This window comes from Pantherophis guttatus, chromosome 4 (genome assembly GCF_059756535.1).
Source record: "Pantherophis guttatus breed Tessera chromosome 4, ASM5975653v1, whole genome shotgun sequence".
NCBI lineage: Eukaryota > Metazoa > Chordata > Lepidosauria > Squamata > Colubridae > Pantherophis > Pantherophis guttatus.
This window is the reverse complement of record NC_142066.1, coordinates 20,355,078-20,382,769: the sequence shown is the minus strand read 5'-3', so window position 1 is coordinate 20,382,769 and position 27,692 is coordinate 20,355,078. Positions and strand designations below refer to the sequence as shown.

Here is a 27,692-nt window from a genome sequence, read left to right as displayed (position 1 = left end):
TATAGGAAACAGAAAAAAACTGTAAGTTTAAAAGGCTTACATATGATCCAAAAGTATTTCCTGGAGTGGGGGTCTTCTGAACATCATTGTATTAATAAGAATGAAAGACTGTGATAAGATACCACCAATGATCCTGTCTCCTGGCTGATAATATTTATGAATGATAGTAACGTCCTCGGTCCTGGGGCATTTTAACACTGGAACCTTGCAGACAATCTTAGGAAGAAGCATGAATGCCAATAAGTTAAACAGTATAACCATGAATGAAAATCTCCCTGTAAAAGAACATTTATCCATTGGGTCCATAAATGCTGAGGCAGCCTCAAGTTGGAGATCCTAAGTCAAAGAAGCATAGGGGAAATCATCTCTTACTAGCCTGTTAATGCAGACTCTCTCTGTTAGCATCTTTCATTCTGAAGTGCTAGAGGATATTCAAGTCTTATTTACTTGGATTTGTAATGTCAAGAACAGCCACTTGAATTCTCCACAGACCCAAAGAAGCTGCAGACCAATTCCACGTTCCTAACTATAGAGTAGGTTATCATGCCTGAGTTAATTCCCAAGCCATGATTTTTCTCTAGGCTAGGGGGAAAAATGCTATTGAAAGTAACACAAGGAGGCAGCAACATTTAAATAAACATTTAAATTTTAAAAAAGCACTCTGGAAGGTTGTTGTTGTTTTTAATTCAAATTTTGGTAGCTTTTAGGAAGCATAACATGGCACTATAAAATTATACTTGAAATCATTTTCTTTTTGAGAAAAGTATCCCTCTTATTTTGATTTATCTTAACATAACCTCCATGATGATATTACCTATAATTACAATGAAGATCTGAAAAAATAGATTTACCTACTTCAAAGTTGGCAATCATTAATCTAAGAAACCAAAAAGTTAGAGAAGAGCGGCAGCCATAGCACTGACAAAAAATACAAAATAATAATAATAATAAAATAGTGTGTTTTTATGTCAGCTTTATTTTCATGGTTTCCACTCATTCAGGGTTTGGTAGTAGAGCCCTAAGGCTTCAATCCAATTAGATAAATCCCTCATAAATCCAATTATATAAATCCCTAGCCAAAACTAAATTTCTCTTCCTTATTTATTTTTATGTACTTATTTCTTTAGCTTCTTATGACTACATCTTCATTGCTTTTTATGATTGATGTTGATTGTTTCTATTTAGTATCCTATTATGAATTATGTTGATTGCTATTTAGTATCTATGTCAATCATTGTTGCATCTTATGATTGATGATGGTTGCATTCATGATTATGATCATGCTATATCTCTTGTTCCTTGTACGGGTCCTTGTGTGTCCCATCTCATCATTGGCATCCTTCAGTCTCAAGAGACTATGGTAACGTGCTCTGGAAAGAGGTCCTAAAACAGCATCTAGTGTGACTAAAAAGGCCAATTCGAGAGAGTCAATCCCTTCCACACTGAGGGCAGATATATTCTGTCCCCTGCCCAGCCCCCAGATTTCGCTGATTCCAGGACTGCCTCTTTGCCTCAGCCTGCCAAACAAGTGACTCTTCGAATTGGATGCTGAATCCAATCTCACTTGGCCAATAACTCTATTCTGTTCTGTTCTGTTCTGTTCTGTTCTGTCCTGTCCTGTCCTGTCCTGTCCTGTCCTGTCCTGTCCTGTCCTGTCCTGTCCTGTCCTGTCCTGTCCCATCTCATTGATACAGAGACTCTGGGCTGATTCTGTGCATGCATTGATATAAAGGGACAGTAGCTTCTAAAGGTCTTTTTCTTGAGACTCATCATTAACTCTAAGCCTCATCTTTATTTGTTACCAGAGAATGGCTGCGAAGTGGAAAGCTAGAGATTTAAATAAGAAGAGTTTATTTGGTATTGGATGGTTGTTGGGGCCACATGCATGCACACAGATTCATACATATCAGATTTATATATATAACAAGAATATTATTTTTCTTTCAGTTCTACTTGACTTCTGCCATTCTATCATCTGCATCATCGGCATCTAAGTAAGGAAGCGCTAATTAAACTAGCAGATTGGGGGGAGGGAATTACTGAAAGAAACCTGATCGAACTAATCACCAAAAATACTTTGTATGTTGAAATTTCAGATAATGTCAATAAAATGTAACAAATTAAAAAAGTATGTAGTAAAATTTAGCAGGGAATCCTGTTTAATTACAGATAAAAATGAATTCTTGGGAAAGGATCTACTGTACTTAGAATGAATTGGATGAGAAAAAGGCCATCAAAGTATTATTTGAACCTTGGTCACAGTAATTAGATGACAGAAAATGAAATGAGGCATATCAGCTTGATTGGGAAAATCTAGCTTGAAAGTAAATCCTGACAAAATAACAAAATTATACCTGTTTTGTAAAGGTAAAGGAAGTCGGAGCAAACTTTTCCTCAACCAAATAGAGTGTAATCTAGAGATGATTCCTAATCTTACTGAACCATGTCCAGTGTTAGGGTTCCGATGGATGCCCTAATTAAAACATGAGCTTCAAGCCTAGCTTCAAAAGAAATCCAGTTATTTATTAGAACCTTCATGTCGGCACATTCAAAAGCGTAGCCAGCTCTGACCCCATGTAATTTATGTCCCAATCATGACCTTGTTTCCCCCATCTCCCCAGGGTGTCTCAGCAATCACATTTGCAAATGGAGCAATTTCGCAGGTAGTAGAGCTCATTCCCCTCCGGCTGCTATGCGTAACCATGGGATACAGCCTTGAGAGAGATAAGTCTGGAATGTGCATTTGTCTTTGGCTGCGGTGCTATTTCGTCGGTTCCCCATCCCTCTTGCCTATGGCAAATTGAGAGCACGCCAGGGATGTTTTGCAATTTGACATACAGTAAAGGATGAACAGACATCATTTAAATTGCACTATGAGAACAAAACTCAATATGGACTGTGTGAGAGTCTTTGGCTTTAAGGTCCATCTCAGAGATAGCAAGAAGAGAAAAAACATACACAACCACCTGTGATGTTGCTACTGTAAGAAGGTTAATGCATAGAATGGCCTGCTTTGGCAAGGTTAATATGTCAAGTACAATTTAAATACCAGGTAGGAACCACTGTGTTTTCACAACTGGAGAAAAAGGAAACAATGTTGAAACATAGTTTAATTCACTCTTTTAATTAATTGTTCCCTTTTATTAAGATCTGGTCTAATTATAATGATGTAACATTTGGGGAAAAAGATAAAAGCCAGGAGCCCAGCACTAGAGGCCAAGATGGCAAAGATCTCCACAGCTATTGTATATTTTCCTTTGGTGCTTATGTAGGCAGGGACAAAAGACAACCAGACACTGCAAAACACCAGCATGCTGAAAGTAATCGACTTGGTTTCCTGGAAAGTGTCTGGTAACTTCCTGGCTAGGAAAGCTGCAATAAAACTAACAAAGGCCAGGAAGCCCATAAAACCTAAAACACAATAAAACATTGCCACCGAACCTTCATTACATTCTATAATTATTTCACTATTTATGGACCACACGTCAAAGTCTGGGAAGGGGGGAGAAATTCCAAGCCACGCCATACAAAAAGTACTTTGAATAAGAGAACAGGAGAGAACAATGGAAAGGGCCAGTCTTTGCCCAACCCATGTCCTCATCCTTGATCCTGGTTTGGTGGCCATGAAAGCAAGAACCACAGTGATGGTCTTGGCCAACATGCAAGAAACAGCCACGGAGAAGATGATCCCAAAAGCAGTCTGTCGAAGGAGACACGTCACCTTCATGGGCCGACCGATGAAAAGCAGAGAACAAAGGAAGGAGAGGAGGAGTGAGATAAGGAGGGTGTAGGAGAGGCTGCGGTTGTTGGCTTTGACGATGGGAGTGTTGTGGTACTTCAAGAAGATTCCTAGCACAAAGATTGTGATAAAAGAAAGCACAAGAGCTGATGTGGCTAAGCCTGTCGCCAACAAGTCTCCGTAAGATAGATAACTTACATGCTTTGGCATGCATAAATCCTGTTTATTGTTTGGATATTGATCTTCTGGGCATTGGAAGCAATCATCCATATCTGGAAAAAAACAAATGTATTTATTTAAGTTAAAACACTACCAGAAAGCCCTTAGTATAGTGCATGATATTATCAATGCATCATTGATACAAATGATGCTACTATTAGATGAGTTCCAGTGGAATCACTCTTTTCTTGATAAAGAGTTTATACTAAAGAACACATATTATTATTATTAGATAGAAAGAAACTTTATTTCTTCCTTGACCACTAAAAAGACATCCAGTAAAAGAAACAAAGCAAAGTCCAACCCTTAGTATCAGTGAATTCTATCAACCTTTTGTGAGTGAAGGTTATGTTTAATATAGTAACATTTTGCTACTTTTAGACAGATAGATTATCCTTGTTATCTAAGAAATAAAGAAATGCAAATTAGCAGAATGCCCTGTAAATTTAGATAAAATGGATAATCAATGTGTGGTAAATGTCCCTGTAGAACTGGCAGTGAATGGACCATGGTTTCTGAGGCACCTACATAGTCTATCACAGGGGCAGTTTCAATTTTCATAATGAATATTTCTGTATTTCTCATCTAAAACAGCTGAGGAGAACAGCATTCACCCTACACCATTTTAGACAAATGGTTATCCAACATCTTCTTAAAAACTTCCAGTGTTGGAGCATTCACAGCTTCTGGAGGCAAGTTATTCCACGGATTATTTGGTGTAGCTGTCATAACATTTCTCCTTAGTTCTAAGTTGCTTCTCCCTTTGATTAGTTTCTACCCATTGCTTCTTGTCCTACCCTCAGGTGCTTTGGAGAATAGCTTGACTCCCTCTTCTTTGTGGCAGCCCCTGAGATATTGGGACACTGCTATCATGTCTCCTCTAGTCCTTCTTTTCATTATACTAGACATACCCAGTTCCTGCAACTGTTCTTCATATGTTTTAGCCTCCAGTCCCCTAATCATCTTTGTTGCTCTTCTCTGCAGTCTTTCGAGAGTCTCCCCATTTTTTTTACATCATGGCGACCAAAAGTGAATGCAGCATTCCAGTAAGAGTTGGAAGGGACCTTCTAACTCTATTCTCTAACTAAAGGTGATACACTTATGAGGTTATATTTCCCAATTCCCTTATTTCCCAATTCTTTTTCTTGTTGAATTGAGAAAATGGAGAAAACTCCTAGCCTCAACTAGCTCAAGTGTCCCTCTATTAAATGTTCCTTCCTCTCTCCCTGTCTTTTTTTTACCTGTCTGATCTGAGATCTTCCCCTTTGGACACGGAGTGCAACCATAGCAGCAAAACAATTTCCCTTCAATTTTGGTCTTCCTGTAACCTGAATGGCACTTCTCATTACAGAGTGAGAGGGGTCTTTCCTGTTCAAAATAATAATAAAAAGATAGTTTGCAATATAGAAAAGTTTTCAAGTGCTATATCTGAAAAAGTAAAAATATCCTTTCTGTCTGATATGGCTGAAACAAAATAATGAAAAATACTGTGAAATTTGAGGAAAGAAAATCCCTCCTATTACTTAGGCTAGAGTCAATTTTTTGACACTTGGAAGCAAAGAGGCAGAAAGAAAAACTAAGGTGTGTTAATAAAAAAAAACACCCTGAAAATTAGATCACCAGATGTCATCAAACATAGAAGCAAAATTGTTTCCTGAAACATTCAGATAAGGGGTGAAATCCAGCAGGTTCTGACAGGTTCTGGAGAACCGGTAGTGGAAATTTTGAGTAGTTAGGAAACCGGCAAATACCACCTCTGGCTGGCCCCAGGGTAGGTGGTAATGGAGATTTTGCAATATCTTTCCCCTAGGAGTGGGGAGGGAATGGAGATTTGCAGTATCCTTCCCCTGCCACGCCCACCAAGCCACACTACACCCACCAACCCATGCCCACAGAAGTGGTAGTAAAAAAATTGGATTTCACCACTGATTCAGATGCGTCTAGATGAAACAAGGCTGAGGATATCATGTTATGACATTTCCCCTTTTAGCCAGCAGAATTGCTGACAAATAAATGGACCAATCTCATTCTTTGTTGACTTTAATAGTCGTGTGGTTTTGAATTGCATTTATCTTTTGTTGTTGTTGTTGTTGTTTATTTCTGGTTTTATTCCACTTCCACTCTAGCCTAAAGCTGGGAATTTCCACCAAGAGTAATTATGTGCCGCCAAGTACATGCACTCGAACAGCATTCTTCAAAATGAAAAAAGGTCTTCTGCAGTCATGACAGAAGCCTAAGACTGAAAATCAAGCTTGTCAGATGTTCCATCTTTTCTATCCTGCTCTATGGAGTAGAGAGTTGGTCCCAGACAGAAAACCACTTGAAGACACTAGAAGCATTTCAAATGTGGATTTATAGACGGCTGTTACGTATAAGCTACGTTAACAAAATCAAAAATCAGGAGGTGATAAGCCACCTGGGAAAGCCAAGGGAAATCATCAAAGCCATTAAAAAGCAAAAGTTTGAATATTTTGGACATGTGATGCCAACACCCTGAAAAAGACGGCAACTTTCACTTAATCCTCCAGGGAAAAATTGAAGGCAAACAAGGTGCAGGCAGAAGAAGAACATCATGGCTTCAAAACAGGGGTGAAATGTAAGATTTGTTACTACCGGTTCTGTGGGTGTTGCTTGGGGGGGGGAATGTGACTGGGTGGGCGTGGCCAACTTTTTTTTTTTGACTTTTCAAAGCATTTTTTCTAATGCTTTGAAAAGCATCTGCCGATCAGGCAACTCAGCTGGGATCATCAGAGAGGCTTTTTAAAAAATACCTCTCTGCCGATCAGGCAACTCAGCTGGGATCGTAAGAGACTTTTCAAAGCATTTTTTTTACCACCTCTTCGGCCAAGAGGTTGCAGAAAAAAATGCTTTGAAAAGCCCCTGATGATCCCAGCTGAGTCGCGCAATCATCAGAGGCTTTTTTTTTACTTTTAAAAGCATTTTTTTCCGTCGGAAGAAGTTGTATAAAAAATGCTTTTAAAAGTAAAAAAAAAAAAAAGCCTCTGATGATTGTGCAACTCAGCTGGGCATGGGGGGGGGTGCAGGTATTTTTGCTACCGGTTCTCCGAAGCACCCACTGCCATCACTACCGGATCGGGTGAGCTGGTCTGAACCGGGAGCATTTCACCCCTGCTTCAAAACCTAAGGGAGTGCTTTGGACAAAACTCAGCAGCACTTTTTCGTGGGGCTGTGTTGACAAAAATAGGATTGCAACATGATTGCCAATGTCCGATGATGGATATGGCACAAGAAGAAGAAGTACATGCACCAGGAATTTAGACTCTCAATTGACAAGATTGACAATTAACATCTTTAACTGCCTAAAAAAGCAATGTTGCAGTCTCAATATGCAATTTGGAAAAAGTCAAAACTAATAGAAACCATTCCGGAAAGCATAGGTATGTACTTGCTACAATCATCCAGATAGAGTTAACTTGGACTAGGGAAAAAGAATTGAATCTCTCCAAGATGCCTTTGTGTTCAATAGAAATGTCTCCATAGCTGACAGTGATTTTAAAATCCATAGCAATCATTAAGAAATGAGTCTGGGATTTTTGATAGTCCTTAACATTTCTAGAAAGGATGCTCATCATCCAGTTGAGACAAAAGGATTGGTATTTGCTCACTTCAGCCGTATGATTATACAATCATTGATTATTAAGTTTAGATGCAGAAAAAAATGCAAATAAGGGATCCTTGGTGCTCTCTGAGCTTGCTTGTTTTCTTGCAGATGTTTCATTACCCAAACTAGGTAACATTCCTCCCTCTATGTATGGGATGTAATCAGCAAGGACCTGTCATATCAACCCTGAGCTGCAAGTATTCTCTTTTATTGTCTATGGAGATTCTCAGTCAGCCATGTCATGAGTGTCCCAAAGGTGCTTTTTCAAGAGGCAAGTGTCCTTTCTGGTTTTTCTTTGAAGATGTTTTGCTTCTCATCCAAGAAGCTTCTTGAGCTTCATAGGATATTTCTTGTGGTGATGAAATAAATGAAAATTAACATCTAAACTGCCCAGCCTTCTTAAAGCTAAAGGTGTAAAAATCTGATAATAAATTACTGCTACTGGAAATGTTAAATCCTAGCTAATTAAACTCTCCAAGTATTATTTGCTTTAATAAATTAATATTTTTTTAAATATTTATTTTTTCTGGAGTATTGGAGAGAAAGGAATTAGGCAATATTAAAATTGTTGCTATACAGTAGGTTATCTAAAAGCAAATGTTAAAGAAATAGTCAGAAGTGGACATTTCTTCAGAATGAAGGGAAGACAATATAAGCACTCTGTAATGAGGTATGAACCTGAAAATCATGACTCATCGTAATAAAATTGAACCAAGCTATTATGAAATAAGATGACTCTCACCTGATTAAACCGGTTGGGCCAAATGATCTTCTCTTCAGAAATAGTCAATGGTTCATCAGAGAGTGTTCCTGGATCTATCCTTCCAACTTTGACTCTAAGAAATGTCTGATTTGGAAATGTGATCCAGTTTATAATATCAAATCCTGCAATTATTTCCCCATTGCTATCAAAGGAAATCTCTCCAGTACTGCTATTAAATGATATACTCCGCAGAAAATGGTGAAGCTTTAAAAACACAAGATAAAAAAGATACAAAGGTAAGAATGCATTTTAATAAATCAGCATCCATACTGTAATTAATTGCCCCTCAAAATGCTACTATAATGTAAACAAAGCAGTTCAGCAAATAAAACATTTTATACACTGCTAATAACGTATTTAGAAATAACCATTACTATATGATTCCACTGAAAGCTTCCATATATTACTACAAAGGCCTATAAACTAGGCAACTATATATTTTATTATGAATGAATGCCGTATCACAAAGAAAAGTCAAAAAGTCATGTTCTCTATATCATAGAAATTGCCACGTTTGTATTTGCTAGGATAAAATTGCATTTTATTTATTTTTCAGTGCAAAATAAGGATGTAATTTTAATTAATCCATGAGCCTGGATAGCTCAACAGACTAAGCACTGTAATTTAACACCAGCTGTCTGCAATTAAAGTAAGATCGAATCTCGCCAGGCTCAAGGTTGACTCAGCCTTCCATCCTTTTTAAGGTAGGTAAATTGAGGACCCAGTTTGTGGGGGCAATAAGGTGACTTTGTATGAAAATATACAAAAGTATGAAGGCTTAAAGCACTGTAAGCCGCCCTGAGTCTCCAGAGAAGGGCAGCATATAAATCAAATTAAAAGAAAAAATTATTTCTGATCATTCACCATAAATGGAGGGAGTGGTACAGTGGCCTAGAGGTGGAGCTCTCGCCTCAAAATCAAGAGGCTGTGAGTTCAATCCTAGGTAGAGGAAGATATTTCTCTCTCTGGGCACAATGAGAATATATCTGCTGAACAAAACTCTGCATTGGTGACAAGAAGGGCATCCGGCCAGTAAATACTCTGCTCACTCCATTCAGTTGCCCAGACTCCACCCCACAAGGGGCCATTAAAAGAAGATAATTCACCATAAATGGATAATTTGATGATGAGCCCAACAAATAGAATAACAATATTTATAGTTATAAGTTAGAGCAGTCAAATGCTCTAACTTAAAAGCAAAAAAACTTTTAGCTAAAGCAAAAAAATATAAATCTTATTGTGTAGAAAGCAAAGCACAATGTATAAAACATATGGTATGAAACTGATGCTCACCAAACACATTGTGATCATCACTTGAAAAATATACACGTAGACAGTCATAAGTATTGGAATTGACTAAAAGCTGAATTTATATGTGATTGGCTCGAGGATGAAAAATCTGACATTGAAGCAATGCAGTCAAATTTTCTAAACAGTACATACTACAAGTTAAGATAACTGAAGATAAAGCAAAATAAAAATTACATTATCACATAGAAAGCAAAGTGCACACACAGCTGGTGATCATCCAATACATTGTGACCAGTGCTGGTATTCAGCCAGTTCAGACTGGTTCAGGCTAAACCGGTACTGGCGACCTGAGGGTTTGCTATGCCCTGGCGCTATGCCACCCTATTTAACCCGTTTTCTAAGCCACGTGCATGTGTGCAAGCGAGCAAACCAGTGGTGGGTTCCTCCTGGTTCTGCCCGGTTCCACCGAACCAGTAGCGGTGACGATATGACATCACCAAACCTGTTCTGCCCCCACGCCCCTCCGCCCCCCCACTCTGCAAGCAGTTAAAAGCCTGATAGACCAGTACCTCTGCTAAATCCTAAATAATTCTCACATGACCATCAAGCCACACCCAGAAAATAAGCCAAGCCCACAGAACCGGTAGTAAAAACTTTTAGAACCCACCCCTGGGGCAAACCAGTGGTAAAATCATGTGAAACCCATCCCTGATGGTGACTATCACTTGCAAAACATGCAGCTGGATCAATCACAAATATCAGAATTTAATAAAAGCTGAAAATAGAACTGATAGGCTTAAAGGATGAAAAAAAAAAAAAGGCCGATAGACGACTTTGCAACTGAATCAATGAACTGTATCTGCTGAGGTGTCCTAAGTAGTCTGCAGTACTCACCTTCCATGACTCTTGATTGAGGACTTTCTGCCTCCTCATTGTCCTTTGCCAGACTTGGGAAGAATACAGACTATGCAAAGCATGTGCAATTGCGTAGACAGCAATGTAGACACTGTAGCTGTGGGCAGTCATGCTGGTTTCAAACACAGTCATGGGGAGGCTCTCAAGTTTCTCCTCCCCAGTGCAGAGAGTCTCATCCTCTTCCTCTATAGGAGTCGTTGGGAACATACAATTAAACATCTGTTGCCAGAATTCTTTTAAAAAGCTGTCTTCTTTATCCAAAACTGGGTTTCTCATCTGAACAAAGTTTTGGAACCCTGATACCTCCACTGATTGCACTGAAAGGGACAGAGCTCCATGCATAAAATGAATGTCCCAACTCCTTTGAAAGAGAACCGATGAGAAGTCAACATCTGCCATCATCACCCAGAATTTTGTACCATAACTTAGATTGCTAAACTCCAACAGGTTGAGTAAAATCCTTACATTTAATATACTCTGAAATTCCCCGTGAAGCAACACAACATTAGTTGTGCTGTTGAAAACTGTGTTTAAAATGGCATGGGATCTGTGAACAGTTGTTTCATCTTCGCTGAGAAAGCCAGCTGGTATTTTTTCTATAAATTCAAAGCAGACCCCTTTTTGGGAAAACATAGGAAGAATATTCCTCCATAAAATATCTGCTATGTTGCCTATGTTAAGGAAAAATACCCCGATCCAGGTCCAGCCGAAATGCAGAAGGATCTGGAGAAGTCCTTGGTACTGATTAATTGCATTTGGGAGCATCCAGTAGAAGAAACGAGATGGAGTTTGGGTATTGATCTCTAGAGTAGAGCTATATGCAACCTAAAGGAAACAAGGAAACCGGAAAGGTTTAATGTCTGGGACCTGCGACTTTTTAAAATTAATATTCATTATTTTAATTAATATTGTTTGTGAATAGAATAGAATAGAATAGAATAGAATAGAATAGAATAGAATAGAATAGAATAGAATAGAATAGAATAGAATTCTTTATTTGCCAAGTGCGATTGGACACACAAGGAATTTGTCTTCAGTGTACATAAAAGATATAAGTGATAAATCATGATCATTTAGATCTTTAAATGACATTCATTCATTTTATGAATGTATTTTATGTCTGCTAAATATATAAGAATAGTAATAAAATATTAGAGAGACAAGATATCTAATGAAATATTTGAAAAGTCATAGGTTTAAAAACTAAGCATGTGTTTTCACCAAAAGAAAAACTCACTTGTACAAACTTGTAATGTGTCACAATGGTAGCTATATCAAGAAAAGCAACAGGACTTGGTCCTCCAATGACAGCTATCAGATTATTTTGGAGATGACATTTATAGTTAGGGATGAATGCATCTGAAGCAAAGAGGAGCTCCATTGAAGCTTTGTAAGTATGTTTGGGACTAAAATAGTCATTGTAGATGTTGAAGCCTAAGGTCATGTTAGCTAAGATGAGAGGACTCTGATTAATCTCTTTCACAGCAAAAACCAAAGCCAAAATGTGTTGATAGCTCTGAGTCAGCAATCTGCAAAACAAATAAATAGAAAATTACTGTATTGCCATTGGCATTTCAGAACTGTTAAGAAGGAGAGATTCTTCTCTAATAAGTTGCTAAGATACAATACATATATTAATAAAGATTGAAACATAGCTTTAAAAAAAGAAAATGGAAAACTTGCTCCCAATTTTAAAACACACAACTGCTTACACATGATCCAAAAGCATGTCCTGGAATGGATGTCTTCTGTACTGTAATATGCTCATATAAATGAAAGACTGTGAGAAAATGCCACCAAGAATCTGGTCTCCTGGCTGATGATATTTAGGAAGGTTAGTAATAGGCTGGGTCTTGGAGCATTTTGACACTGGTACTCTGCAGACACTCTTAGGAAGGGGCACTAATACCAATAATCTGAATATTATGATCATGAAGGAAAATCTCCCAATAAAAGAACATTTCTCCATCTGGCCCATTAACGCTGAGGTAACTTTTTCTTAGATTCTAAACCATGTCTTATTAGTCTGGTAATACAGTCTTTCTCGGTAGCATCTGTAATTTCTGAACTGGGATATTTAACTTCTTTTTCCTTTGGTCTGTAACATCATCAACAATTATCTGAATTCTCCACATAGGAAAGTAGAAAGCTTCCCAAAAAAGCTGCAGTCCAAGTCGCTATTCATAATTATAGGGTAAGCTTCTGGGTGATTCCCATGCAATTTCTCAAATTGATTCTCTCAACGATCTCACTACCAGAGATCATTAAGAGAAAATAAAAGTGTATATAATTAGAGGACAGAGGAGCTGAGAAGTGGAACAAAAGTTACACAGAAAAGAAATCCAAAATCTACGTGTGTCTCTATGGTTTTTCATGCAAAATTCCTCACATTTCTTTCACTCAGGAATTTTGAAGCAGAGGAATTAAAACTTAGGCCTAATTATATAAATCTTTTAGGTTGTTTTTTTTTTTTTTTTAGGATCTCTATCCAAGGATATCTAGAGTCAGGAAAAAAAATTGCTGTCTGAATCCCACACCTTTCTCCCAGGTGAAGGGAAAGTAACTGTAGTTAAAGAATTCTTTCCTTTCCTTTCCTTTCCTTTCCTTTCCTTTCCTTTCCTTTCCTTTCCTTTCCTTTCCTTTCCTTTCCTTTCTCTCTCTCTCTCTCTCTCTCTCTCTCTCTCTCTCTCTCTCTCTCTCTCTCTCTTTCTTTCTTTCTTCTCCTCCTCCTCTTCCCTTTAAAATGGGAGCACAAGTATTTCTTTTTCAGTCGCTGGCGTTCAGGATCAAACCAATGGGGTCTATCCCAGTGATGGCTAACCATTTTCACTTTGGATGCCAAAAGTGTGTGTGCACGTGCGTAATATCGCGCAGATGTGCTGGCACCCATAATGCAATGCAGGGGGGGCTGTGCATGCATACAGGACCCCCCCATGCCCCCATGCCTCTGCCCCGCACATGCACATGCAACCCCTCCCGCACAAGCGTTTGTGACCCCCACCCCCATTTTGGGCAGCCTCCTGGGCCAAAAATGGGCCAAGGGGGGATGCGCCACTCCCCCCACCTCCCATTTTGGGCCTAGGAGGCCTCCCTGCAGCCTCCTGGGCCCAAAAATGGCCCATGGGGGGGCATGCCTCATCCCCACCCACTCTTTTGGACCTAGGAGGCTTCTGTGTGTGACCCCCCCACCCCCCGCATGCATGTGCAAAACCCCCCCACGCATCCCAAAAATCAGCTGGCCAGTGGGAGGCGCATATGCATGCACGGTGGAGCTGAGCTAGTCTTTCTTTTAATTAAACTAAAAGTTAAAGGTAAAGGTTCCCCTCGCACATATGTGCTAGTCGTTCCCGACTCTAGGGGGCGGTGCTCATCTCCGTTTCTAAGCTGAAGAGCCAATACTGATGACAATTCCATGGTCATATGGCCAGCATGACTAAATGCTGAAGGCACACAGAACTTTGTTACCTTCCCATCAAGGTATCCCCTATTTTTCTACTTCCACTTTTACATGCTTTCGAACTGCTAGGTTGACAAAAGCTGGGGCAAGTAATGGGAGCTCACTACGTTATGTGACACTAGGGATTTGAAATGCCAAACTGCCAACCTTTCTGATTGACAAGCTCAGCATCTTAGCCACTGTGCCACCACATTCCCTTAATTAAACTAGAGATACCCAATTCCAGCAACAGTTCTTTATATTTTAGCCCCCAGTCCCCTAATCATCTTTGTTGCTCTTCTACGCACTTTCTCTAGAATCTCAACATCTTTTTTTACATCATTGCAACCAAAACTGGATGCAGTATTCCAAGTATGGTCTTACCAAGGCATCATAAAGTGGTATTAACACTTTACATAATCTTGATTCTATCTAATGCAGCCTAAAACTGTGTTGGCTTTTTTTGGCAGCTGCAGCACACTGCTGGCTCATATTTAAGTGATTATCCACTAGGACTCCAAGATCCCTCTCACAGTTACTACTATTGAGCAAGGTACCACATATACTGTACCTGTGCATTTTGTTTTTCTTGCCTAAATGTAGAACCTTACTTTTTTCACCATTGAATTTCATTTTTGTTAGATAGTGCCCAATGTTCACGGCTGTCAAGATCCTTCTCTATCTTAAGCCTATCTTCTGTGTCTGTGCTATATGTAATGTTCAAACAACTCTTGCACAAATATGGTGAAATGGACTTTTTTGCATAGTAGTCATTTTGGCATGAAATAGTAGGACATATACAGGTATTAGCAATGCATTATAGAGTTCCATTCCATTTAGGTTTACAGCACCCAGCTGTCTGTGGTTGCTCCAATGTATGGGGAGGTCATACTAAATATTTGCCACTTTAGCCTATGGAAGGGTTTCCTGTTTTTGAATACTGCGTGTTGAGGGTAAAACTGCCCTCTGCAAAGTGGTGCAATGGACCAGACAGCGAATAGATACGTTGCTTATCAAAACATACAGATACTCACAGACTCTGAACATTGTAAGAAAATAAACAGTCTTTACTTGTAGTAAAACAAACAAACTTGGCTTCTTAAAACAAAGATAACACTTCTTCAAATAATCACAGTTCAATACAAAAACATTGTTTGCTTACAATTCCAGTTCTCTTCAGTAACACAGACACAATTCCTTTCAGCAGTTCAACCTTCTAATAGCAGGAGGAGAAGTGAATGAACTTCCTGCCTTCTTTTATGTCTGCTTAGCCAATTAATCAATTAGTCATCTTGTAGCAGTTAAAGTTACAGAACATAGTTTTCTATATATTACCTACCCAACCGTAGGATAAGGATCCAACATTCTCCCCTTTGGGTAGACTAATATATTTACTATCTTAAACCATGCTGTTCACATGTATCTATATGTTTCCTACTTCCCTGTGCTTTTGTGAAATGATCAGCCACATTGTTTTCTGATGCACAATATACAAGTTCTATCATCTTGTTCATTATACATTCTCTTACATTGAGATACTGAAGATCTGTATGTTTTGTTCTAGTCTTTACAGTTATATTTGTCGCCATTTTTATCGCTGCCTGATTATCTTCGTATACTATTATAGGATCTTGTATATCTATTCCTAAATCTAGCATCAGCTGCTTAATACTGATCAAATCCGTACATAACAAAGACAAACAAGAAAACTCTGTCTCCATTGTAGACATACTTAAATGCTTCTGTCTTATTGAACGCCACCATATCAAAGATTTTCCCAGAAATACATCGATTCCTGAGGTTGATTTTCTTGTATTCACATCTGTTGCGAAACTAGAATCTGCATAAGCGGTTACATGCAAGTTTTCTGATGGTTGTAGATATAATGCATGATGCATGATATATTTCAGATATCTAAGAATACATTTTGCTCCTTGCCAGTGTCTTTCTGTAGGTTCCGTGATGAATCTAGCTAATTGGTTCACGCTATAAGAAATATCGGGTCTAGACCAATTGCTAATGTATGATAAATTGCCACTGGACTTTGCACATCAGTGTTGCAATAATCTTGAGCCATAGGTGTTTTTGATGGTTTACACAATTCCATTCTGAATTGTTTTAATAGATTATTAATTTTATCAGTTTGGGATAATTTAAATCCTCCCCTAATTTTTTCGATCCTTACACCTAGGTATTGTTGTATCTCCCCTAGATTTTTAATCCTGACATGAGCTTTTAATTCATCAACAATCCTGTTGGCCTCTTGCTCATTCTTTGTAATCAGAGCTGTATCGTCCGTAAAAAGAAGTAATAATGATACTATACCATCCCTTTCCATTTTAAATAAACATTGATCTGCTAATCCTGCTTTAAATCCGATATTCTTCAATGTTTTTACAATGAACTGGTTCCATTCATAACCTGAATTAAATAAACAACAAATTCCATTCAGATGGGACGCTCCAGTTGGCATAATATTGAGGTATCAAGGAGAGAGATATCGATTAAATACTGTTGAAAAAGCGGAAGAATTTTACTTCAATGTTTTTAAAACTGGCCCAACATCTCCACGTACATCCTCAGTGTCAGGCATAGAGGAGGGTGATAAAGAGAAGCAATTTGAACAAGAGTCTGAAGAGCAGCGGAAACAGATGGAGGTGGAGGCAATGGAAACTCAAGGAGCTACAGGTTTTTTTTTTGGATGAACCGTTGTTGGATCTTCCTTTAGAGGCTATAGGTGGACCACCCAAAAATACAAGAGAAGTGGCAGTGGATCTTGACTTGATGTCGTATAAAGCTAAAGATCAGCGTATAACTCGATCAGCTTACAAACAAATTCTAGAGAAACAACAACAGCAGAGGTCTAAGCCACCACAAGATAAGAAGGGAGCCAAGGGTAAAATACAAAAACTTGAAGCTATGGGAGGAGCCAAGTCAAAGACTACCAGTTTGGAACAGAAACTTCAGCAAATGCTCTTAACGCTTCAGGAGACTACAAATGACAATTAAGTTTCTATCCTGGAATGTGAATGGATTGAATTCACCACAGAAAAGGAGGAAAATATTTCATTATCTGAGACAATTTAATAATGATGTTATTTGTTTGCAAGAAACTCATATTAGAACACAAGATCAAAAATATCTGATAAACTCTAGATTAGGAGCACAATTTATAGCCTCAAATCCAGAGAAAAAGAATGGTGTGGTGATTTATATAAATAAAAGACTGTCAGCTAAAATTATAGAAGCAGATGATTGTGGAAGATATATAGCAATTGAACTTTATACATATAATGGTCCAATTTTGGTGATTGGAATTTACGCTCCTAACCAACAAGAGAATTTTTACAAAATATTGTATTCTAAAATATTACAATGGGACTATAGATCCATTTTACTTATGGGAGATTGGAATGGAGTAATAGATCTTTAAAAAGATAAAAAGAGTTTGGCAAAGTCATGTGTTAAATTACCACAGATCTTTTTCGATATGAAAGAAGATTTGGAATTGAAAGACATATGGAGAGTGCACAACCTAAAAGAACTGGACTTTACTTTTTTCTCAGACAGGCATAGATCCTTCTCTAGGATTGATTTTATCCTACTTACGGCTGATTTACTTCTAAAAACAAAGAAAACAAAGATATTTCCGAGGACTTTAACTGACCATAGCCCGGTATGGATAGAAATAGAAATGGGAAAGAATGAGAGAAGATCATGGAGAGTAAATGAAAATTTGTTTAGATATGAAAAGAATGTAAATGAACTCAAAAAACAAATGAAGGAATTTTTTGAAATGAATTTGAATAAAGGTACCCCTATTGAAATTGTTTGGGATGCGAGCAAGGCGTATATGCGGGGGGTACTGATCTACATGAATTCTAAACATAAGTTTAATCGACAAAGAAAAAGATTAGAACTGGAAGGAGAGATAAAGAAAAAAGAACAGTTACTTATAAAAAACCCAACAGATGAAAAACTACAAGGAGTTATAAAACTTTTGAAAGATCAATTTCAAATGCTCATAGCAGAACAAACAGCAACTAATTTACAATTTGCGAAACATAATACATTTTGTAACACTAATAAACCGGGCAGGTGGCTGGCTTACACATTGAGGAAGCAGCAGAGTACTCGGACTATTGGTAGTATTGAGTATGGAGGGAAGGAAGTTTTTCAACAAAGATTAATCAAAGAAGCCTTCTTAGATTACTACGCCAAATTATATGCTAAAGATGATATACAGAATGAACTTATAAATAAATATCTAGAAGAAAGGAGAGTTATGAAAATTTCTAGCGATCAAAAGGAAAGAACGAGTCAACCAATAACAGCTGAGGAGATTATCGTTGCTATTAAACAACTGAAAACAGCTAAAGCTCCAGGGAAGGATGGTTTAAGTAGAAATGATTGAACATCTTAAAGACTTATTTTGTAGCATACAACAAGGGGGTAAAATACCCCCTTCATGGAAAGCAGCTTTTGTCTCATTGATACCAAAAGAGGAAGCAGGTTCTACAAAACCGGAAAATTTTAGACCAATATCTCTCTTGAATACGGATTACAAAATTTTTGCAAAAGTATTAGCCAACAGACTAATGCCAGTTATCCAAGAGGTGATTCATCATGATCAAGCAGGATTTATAGAAGGCAGATATATGAAGGATAATGTGAGGCAAATTATAGACTTATTGGAATATCTTGAGAAGAATAAACAGATCCCTGCAGTGCTGGTGTTTTTGGATGTGGAGAAGGCCTTTGATCGAATGAATTGGAACTTTCTATTAAAGACTTTAAGAAAGATGGATTTTGGGGATCAGTTTGTGCAGGCGGTTTCAGCAATTTATCAAGAGCAAACAGCACAAATTATCATTAATGGAAGCTTGACGACAAACTTCAGTATAGAAAAAGGCACAAGACAAGGGTGTCCGTTATCCCCATTGTTGTTTATCTTAACTCTAGAAGTCTTGTTGAACACAATACGGGACTCGAGTACCTTGAATGGAATAGTTATAATGCAAGAGGATTACAGAACAAGGGCATTTGCAGACAATCTGGTTGTTACCCTAACACGGCTGATGGAATCAATAATCCAGATGAAAGACATTATAGAAGAATATGGTATGGTATCAGGATTTAGACTGAATCAGAAAAAAACCAAGATGATAGTTAAAAATATGACAGAAGATCAAAAGAAGGAACTTGAAAGGAAGGCAGGTTTTGAAATAGTACCAAAGGTGAGATATCTAGGAGTTCAAGTTGCAGATTCAAATATAAAATTGTTTCAAAATAATTATGAGGTGTTGTAGCGAAAGGTACAAAAGGATATGGAAACCTGGAAAAAACTACAGCTGTCTTTACTTGGAAGAATAGCAGCAGTTAAGATGAACGTTCTACCTAGATTTTTATTTTTGTTTCAAATGATTCCGGTGCTTAAAAGTGATAAACAGTTGATGGGATGGCAAAAAGGAGTGAATAAGTTTGTTTGGAATGAGAAAAAGCCGAGAGTTAAACTGAAAATTATGCAAGATGTTCGTGAAAGGGGTGGCCTTAAACTTCCAAACCTATGACTGTACTATGAAGCAGCAGCATTGACACAAGCAAGTGATTAGTTTGGAAGGATAAAGACTAGAATATTGAATATAGAAAGTTATGATCTTGAATTTGGTTGGCATGCATATTTATTTTACGAAAATAAAGTGGATAAAGTATTCAACAGCCATATACTCAGAAACTTCTTGATGAGAGTATGGAAGAAGCACCGTCTTAAATGGGATTATAAAATACCGTTGGGGTTGAATCTTGGACATATCATACGGAATATAAAGTCACTTGGGGGGGCGTTATACAAAGAAATACTTTTTAAGGATGGGGGCAGATGGCAACTAAAGACATTAAATACACTGTTGGAAGAAGGGATTAATTTAACTTGGTTACAGTATAGTCAACTTCAATTGAGATGGAAAGAAGATAAAAAAACTGGTTTAATGTTGCATGAAGAAGAATTGGTAAGACAGATAAAAGAGAAAGGCCCAATGCATATTAAGAGGGTCTATAACGTTTTGCTAGAAAGAGATTCAGAAAATGAATTGGTTAAAGATTGCATGATAAAATGGGCGCAAAACTTTGCAGAACCAGTTATGATGGAAACGTGGGAAAAAATATGGGTCCAGAATGTTAAATTTACGCAGTCACAGAATTTGAGGGAAAATTTTTACAAAATGTTTTATAGGTGGCATCTAGATCCTAAGAAATTGTCGTGCATGTATCCTAATGTTCAACCAAAATGTTGGAGATGTGATTGTTTAGATGCTACATATTATCATTGCAAGAAAGTGAAGGCTTTTTGGATAAAAATTTGGTGGGTTATGCAAAATGTTCTGAAGAAAAAACTCCAATTTTCTCCTCAATTGTTTTTATTGGGTATAGTTAAGGACTTTTCACTGGGTGAAACAAAATTGATACTGTATATGGTGACAGCAGCTAGGTTACTGATTGGTCAATATTGGAAAAAGGATGTTATGCCTACTATTGAAGAATGGACTTTGAAGGTGGCCAGTTTTGCAGAAATGGCGAAGATATCAGCATACTTAAAAGACCGGACTCAAGAGACCTATGTATGGGAGTGGAAGAAATGGATAGATTATGTGCAGAATAAATATCAAACTAGGAAGTACCAGATAGCTTTTAGCTGAATGTTGTGTAGAAATGTATAGTATACAGGGGGAAGAATAGTTGAATGTCATGTAGAAATGTATAGTACACAGAGGGTAGAATAGATGGGTGGTAAAGTATTATACAATATGATTTGGATTTGGATTTCATCTTGGGGAAGTCATGGGGGGACAGGAGGGTTAGGGAGGGTTAGGGAGGGAAAGGGGGGGGGAAATGGGAAAATTTGTATTTGTAAAACTTTTTCAATAAAAAAAAACAAAGTTGTTAGGTGTGTTTTGCCCCATTTACGTCCTTTCAGTTGTTAAGTGTATCACTGAAGTTGTTAAGTTAGTAACACTGTTGTTAAGTGAATCTGTCTTCCCCATTGTCTTTGCTTTTCAGAAGGTTGCAAAAGACGATCACCTGACCTCTAAACACTGTAAACCAGGGGTGTCAAACAGACTCAGATGCATCACGTGCTGGCCATGCCCACCCCCGTTTTAGCGAAGGGGGGAAAGTTGTGATACATCACGTGACGACATGTCATAGTGAGTTTGACACCATTGCTGTAAACCATCATAAATATGCCAAACATCTGAATTTTGATCACATGTCCATAGGGATGCAATGGTTGTAAGTGTGAAATATGGTCATAAGTCTCTTTTTTCAGTGCTGTTATGACAACAGTAAATAAACTGTTGTTAAGTGAAGTACTACCTGTACAAATTTCCTTCGTTTTTTGGTTGCATTTTAATAAAGAGACTGAGACATTTATTTATTTTATTTATTTATTTATTTTTGAATTTGTATACCGCCCTTCTCCCTGAGGACTCAGGGCGGTGAACAGCCAAATAAAAACATCAAATACAAATATTAAAATACAGTTAAAAATATATATATAAATTTGGCATAATTATATATGGTTATTATCAGTGGTAGGATCCTGCCGGTTTAACAACTGGTTTGGTGATCGGGCTTTGTGCATGCACAGTTTTACAAAAACGTACCTTGTGCGTTACTGCTGGGGAGTAACACAGCTGAGGCGCGGTTCGCTCCCAGCTACCAGTTCACTCGAACTGGTCTGAACCAGTAGAATCCCAGCCCTGGTTATTATACCATTGCTACAACAATAAATCTAAGCCTTTTGCACAGCGCTGTATGTGCCCTTCCTCAAGAAGTCATTGTTCACTCTAGTTGTTTTTGATAATTATAAAACAGTCCCCAACTTTCTCTTTCTGGGGGAAGTTGTGGATCCGCAGTTATGAAAGGCCCTGGAACACATAGATTATCAGAATTAGTTTGATAAGGTACATTGGTAAGGTAAAGGTAAAGGTTCCCCTTGCACATATGTGCTAGTCATTCCCAACTCTAGGGGGTGGTGCTCATCTCCATTTCAAGGCCAAAGAGCCAGCGCTGTCCGAAGATCTCTTCATGGTTATGTGACCGGCATGACTAAATGCCAAAGGTGCATGGAACGTTGTTACCTTTCCACCAAAGGTGGTCCCTATTTTTCTACTTGCCTTTTTTATGTGCTTTTGAACTGCTAGGTTGGCAGAAGCTGGGACAAGTAACGGGAGCTCACCCCATTATGTGGTACTAGGGATTCGAACTGCTAAACTGCCGACCTTTCGATCGACAAGCTGAGCATTTTAGCCACTGAGCCATTGCGTCCCTTTGTCTCTTTGTCCATCTGGCTGTACTAAAACCAGATTAAGGTCATGCAGACCTTCTTAGTGATCTCTCAGCTGTCTTTTGGACCACTTGCAGGAGTTAAGTATGGGTGAACTGTTTGCCTGCAGTTGTCATCATTCTTCGGGGGCAAGTTTCAGAAAAGCTTTCTCTTTGGGAACAGGTTTCCATTATACCCATTGTTCCATCATATTCAGAGTGAACTCTGCTGGCACTTAGGAAAGCCAGTAACCTCTGGCTATTTCAGGAAGCCTTTGGGGGCTGATAAAATAATGGAAAATGTGTTGTTATTGAGCATGTCTTTCCTCAGAATGTTGCTGAAGATGATGCCACCACAACTGTCTGTTTTATGGTTTAATTTTTTTTATTGTATTGGAGTAGCTGTCACTTAAAGGATTCAGTGGCTCAGTGACTAAGATGCTGAGCTTGTCAATCGAAAGGTCGGCAGTTCAGTGGTTCAAATCCCTAGTGCTGTGTAATGGGGTGAGCTCCCGTTACTTGTCCCAGCTTCTGCCAACCTAGCAGTTCAAAAGCATGTAAAAAAAAAGCAAGTAGAAAAATAGGGACCACATTTGGTGGGAAGGTAACAGCATTCTGTGCGCCTTTGGCATTTAGTCATGCCAGCCACATAACCACGGAGACGTCTTCGGACAGTGCTGGCTCTTTGGCTTTGAAACAGAGATGAGCACCGCCCCCAAGAGTCAGGAATGACTAGCACATATGTGCGAGTGACCTAGCTGTCACTTAGAACCAACTGGTATTGAAACACTATTAGTCTAAATCAGGGGTCTGCAAACTTACACACTCAAAGAGCCGTTTGGACTCGTTTCCCACAGAAAAGAAAACACCAGGAGCCACAAAACCCTTCCCGTGCCTGACTATTTCTTGAGCGGCCACAAAACTAGCATATGTAGTTGAATTAAATGTTCCGTTTTCTTCTGAAACTTTTCTTTTCTTGGATTTATCCATGTTTGGCCTACCCGGGGTTGAAAAGCTCAATAAATTGCGTGCCAGCAGGTATCACACATTGGCGGTTGTGACGCACATTTTTAGTGACAGGGAGCCACAGCAGAGGGGTGAAAGAGCCACATGCGGCTCCAGAGCCGCAGTTTGCTGACTCCTGGTCAAAATAAATAAACTTAGGATTGTTAATTGAGTATCACATTTTAATCAGGCAAAATAAATCATTTACTGAGTGGGATGGATGGATGGATGGATGGATGGATGGATGGATGGATGGATGGATGAAGTCAGCCAATCATCAACCACAATAGGAAAAAAAATGGACACTGGAAACGGATATTGAAGCTGCAATCTTATCAAAAGTTTCCTGGAGTACAGCCCATTGGCTTCCTAAAATTTGATCTGTGTGACTATTTAAATCCTCATAGATAATAGGACCAAGCACATACATCTTTTCTTCCTGTTCTCCGTGTATTTAGCTGGTAAATCTACAAAATCAAGATAAGCACCATCACTTGACTCAACATAAAACTGTTCATATGATCTGGGAATTTAAATCCAGACTTGCATAGGAAATTTACCTATGTACAATTACATCCTCCCACCATTGCATGCCTGATCTCTAAATACTCTAAGGCTGGGAACTGAAAAGAGGTGAATCTAGTTCAGAAATCTCATTTTGTATTAATTTAAAATGTTCTTTTATAGAGCTAACTGCTGGAAATGGCATTTAGGCTAGATAAATTAACACCAATAGCTTCTTGAAGCTAAAGGAAAAGCTGAAAATGGTTCATTCCATTCATTGTTTAGAATTTATATGGTTTTTAAATTTGTTAGCTGAATGCCATAAATATCAAAAATCTTTAGTGCTTTATTCTGAGCAGTTCCCTATTATTTAATTCAGGTTTCACTAGAATGATATAAATTTTTGGAAAAAAAATACAACTCAGTAAGCCAGCACTGGCAGCCAGGATGGAGAAGATCTCTACAGCCACCATATATTTTCCCTTAGTACTTAAATAAGCTGGGAAAAAAGACAACCAAACAACACAGAATATTAGCATGCTGAAGGTGATAAACTTGGCTTCATTAAAAGTATCAGGCAGTGTCCTGGCTAGAAAAGCTGCTATGAAGCTCACGATAGCCAAGAAACCCATAAAGCTGAGGACACAGTAAAACATGACATTTGAGCCTTCGTTACATTCTAATAAAATTTCTGCAGGCAAAGAATGCACGTCAAGATCTGGGAACGGAGGAGCGACAGCCAACCATGTTATACAAATAATTATTTGAAGAAAAGAGCAGGAAAAAACAATGGAGTTGGCCAGGGGTTTTCCAACCCACTTCCTCATTTTGGAATTTGGCTTGGTGGCTTTAAAAGCGAGAATCACAATTACAGTTTTAGCCAAGACACATGACACAGCTATCGTAAAGATGATGCCAAAAGCACTTTGTCGAATAAGACACAACACCTTCTCAGGCTGGCCAATGAACAGTAAAGCACAAAGGAATGAGAGCAGGAGAGAAACAAGGAGAGTATAAGTAAGATTCCTGTTGTTGGCTTTGACAATGGGAGTATCTTGGTACTTTATGAAAATTCCAAGCACCAATGCTGTGATAAAAAAAAATGAAAGTGCAAGAACGGTTAAACTAATCCCTAAAGATTCTCTGTGTGACAAATATATAATTTCTTTCAGAAGACATCCATCCTGTCCATGATTTGGAAATTGTCCTTCTGGGCACTGAATGCAATCATCCATGTCTGAAAGAGAATTCATGTCTAGTATCAATATGTAATATTGCCAAAGCCCTAAAAAAAATCAATTAAGATACATCTAAAAGAGACAACTTTAGTCTTTTCCATCACTGAATTATGTGGCGGGGAAGTATTGCTTTACAAATTGGAATGTTTAGTAACCCCATTGTATAAGTCACTACCATATATCTGAAAGGCCTAGAGAAGGGAGAAATTATGATTTTTTAAAAGCACATTCTTGGTATTTTGCTCTGTCTATTTTATATGTAATGCATTTGACTCATGTTATATGTGTAATCTGGTTTCTTATAGTTTTAACAATATACACAAAACAATGCATATCAGAGATTATCTAAGGGACCGTCTCTTGCTGATCACATCTACCTGACCAGTGGTGAAATTCATTTTTTTTCACTATCGGTTTTGTGGGCATGACTTGGTGGGTGTGGCTTGGTGGGCATGGCAGGATTTTGCAAGGATACTGCAAAATCCCCATTCCGTCCCCACTCCTGGGGGAAGGATATTGCAAAATCTCCATTCCCACCCCTCTCTGAGGCCAGCTAGAGGTGGTATTTGTCAATTCTCCAAACTACTCAAAATTACTGCTACTGGTTCTCTGAAGTACTCAAAATTTCCTCTACTGGTTTTCCAGAACCTGTCAGAACCTGCTGAATTTCACCCCTGTACTTGACCCATTAGAGGCAGGGAATGCTGTGGTTCCCATCCCCAAAGGAGATACACCAGGTGGGACACAGAAGAAGGGCCTTCTCCATGGTGGCTCCCTCTCTCTGGAACATCATTCCCCCAGAGATTAGAATGCCCCCCACTCTAATACTCTTCCAGAAGGTACTGAAGACCTGGTTCTGCCAGCGGGCCTGGAGAACCCAGAGTGGGATGGAGCCCATTAAATGGGTCATGTGACCTGCTGCCACTAGGGCAGGAAGTGGGGGGTGATTTTATTATATTAATTTATTTGATTCTTTTTTATTAGTTTTATTGTTTTAAATGAGGTTTTATATTCTGTAAGCTGCCTCGAGTCGCCATGGTGAATAACCACCAATAATAAATAAATAAATAAACAAACAAACAAACAACAAACAAACAAACAAACAAACAAACAAATAAATAAATAAATAATACAGGACTATATCTTCATCTGCAGATGCTACCATCATGATTTAACTGAACAACTCTTAAAATATAAGGTCAGCTTTGCACCTTATATATATCTATCAATATGTGTGTGTGTGTGTGTGTGTGTTTGTGTGTGTGTGTGTGTGTGTGTGTTTGTGTGTGTGTGTGTGAGAGAGAGAGAGAGAGAGAGAGAGAGAGAGAGACAGAGACAGAGACAGAGACAGAGACAGAGACAAAGACAAAGACAAAGAGACAGAGAGAGGGGGGAGAGAGAGGGGGGGAGAGGGGGGGAAGGGACAGAGACAGAGACACACACAGAGAGAGAATATTTGTGGTCAATAACCAGAAAACAAAACTTAGTTTTCAAGACAGTGTTGACTTTTGGTGGAGTAGTAAAGACTGGTTTGTCATTGCCTTCTTCCCAAGACCAGAGAGTCAATGTCACATAGCTGATTTCATATCATAGGGTGGGACTAAAACTCATGGTCTCCTAGATTTTAGCCTGGTGCCTTATCCACTATAACAAATTGGTTCTCATATTTGTATTTGTATCTGTATCTATCTCAGTCCTACACAACAAATATTTTTGACCCATCAATGCATTAGGTATCTTACCCTCCTGATTTGAAATCTTCCCTTTTGGACAAGGAAAGCAATCATAGCAGCAAAATGGCAGCCCTTCTTTTTTTCTCTTACTAAATCCTTTAAAGCAGTTATCATTGCATATTGAAACAGGGCACGTCTAAAGATCAAATAAAACAAAAACAATGATAGACATATCTCAATTCATGTTGCAGGGGAAAAGTGACTAGTTAAATATAAGGTGTGACAAGATGCAAAAGAAAGATGAAGGATGGACTGACCTGATTTGAATGTGTATGTGCTGTTTGGTCTGGATGAAAGGAAGGCTATTACAGAGAAATTTGTAGTTAGAAGGGCATAATTTAAGATTTGGGTGGCACAGGGTTAATGTGAATATTATGGGACATGGTGGCTCAGTGGCTAAGATGCTGAGTGTGTCAATCAAAAGGTCAGCAGTTCAAATCCCTAGTGCCGCATAACGGGGTGAGCTCCCATTACTTGTCCCAGCTTCTGCCAACCTAGTAGTTTGAAAGCATGTAAAAATGCAAGTAGAAAAATATGGACCACCTTTGGTGGGAAGGTAACAGCATTCCGTGTGCCTTTGGCATTTAGTCATGCTGGCCACATGACCCCGGAGACATCTTTGGACAGTGCTAGCTCTTTAGCTTTGAAATGGAGATGAGCACAGCCCCCTAGTGTCAGGAACAACTAGCACATATGTGTGAGGGGAACCTTTACCTTAATGTGAATATTAAAAATAAGTTTGTTAGATTTACTGAAAATACAGAAGGAATATAAACTCTAGGCTGTGGTTTAAAATACCTTTGTAGCTCTCAGCACAGGAAGCATTTGATAGAAGAGAAATGCATACTAAGTGGTTGACTTACTTTGATATATGAGAATTTTGTCAAAGAAAATGTAGAGTAACAGCAGAAGAAAAACTGATGGTAGAATGATGTTCATGTCAAT

General features: G+C 38.5%; 3 protein-coding genes across 3 annotated transcripts; all 3 read right to left on the bottom strand.

The window, feature by feature from the left end:
- Positions 1-3,109: 3,109 nt before the first annotated feature.
- LOC148113863 (vomeronasal type-2 receptor 26-like) lies at positions 3,110-4,011 on the bottom strand. The gene has a single exon (XM_087894466.1). It carries the CDS (start codon positions 4,007-4,009, stop codon positions 3,110-3,112), a length of 900 nt encoding a protein of 299 aa, XP_087750592.1. The 5' UTR covers positions 4,010-4,011.
- A 2,312-nt stretch (positions 4,012-6,323) lies between these two features.
- Positions 6,324-11,953, bottom strand: LOC148113862 (vomeronasal type-2 receptor 26-like). Its single transcript, XM_087893486.1, has 4 exons — positions 11,747-11,953; positions 10,489-11,334; positions 8,323-8,547; positions 6,324-6,374 (listed from the first exon to the last, which is right to left on the bottom strand). Exons 1-4 carry the CDS (start codon positions 11,951-11,953, stop codon positions 6,324-6,326), a joined length of 1,329 nt encoding a protein of 442 aa, XP_087749612.1.
- A 12,161-nt stretch (positions 11,954-24,114) lies between these two features.
- Positions 24,115-26,865, bottom strand: LOC117673004 (vomeronasal type-2 receptor 26-like). The gene is made up of 2 exons (XM_087893485.1): positions 26,757-26,865; positions 24,115-25,013 (listed from the first exon to the last, which is right to left on the bottom strand). The coding sequence occupies exon 2, from the start codon at positions 25,009-25,011 to the stop codon at positions 24,115-24,117; it is 897 nt and encodes a 298-aa protein (XP_087749611.1). The 5' UTR covers positions 25,012-25,013; positions 26,757-26,865.
- Positions 26,866-27,692: the final 827 nt, after the last annotated feature.

Bases quoted from the DNA above. Each gene is read 5' to 3' on its own strand.
- LOC148113863 (XM_087894466.1), bottom strand. From the start codon at position 4,009: ATGGATGATTGCTTCCAATGCCCAGAAGATCAATATCCAAACAATAAA.
- LOC148113862 (XM_087893486.1), bottom strand. From the start codon at position 11,953: ATGACCTTAGGCTTCAACATCTACAATGACTATTTTAGTCCCAAACAT. The intron at 11,335-11,746 runs GTGAGTTTTTCT...TGTTTCCTTTAG, and splicing joins CACATTACAAGTTTGTACAA to GTTGCATATAGCTCTACTCT. The intron at 8,548-10,488 runs GTGAGTACTGCA...GTGTTTTTAAAG, and splicing joins TCAATCAAGAGTCATGGAAG to CTTCACCATTTTCTGCGGAG.
- LOC117673004 (XM_087893485.1), bottom strand. From the start codon at position 25,011: ATGGATGATTGCATTCAGTGCCCAGAAGGACAATTTCCAAATCATGGA.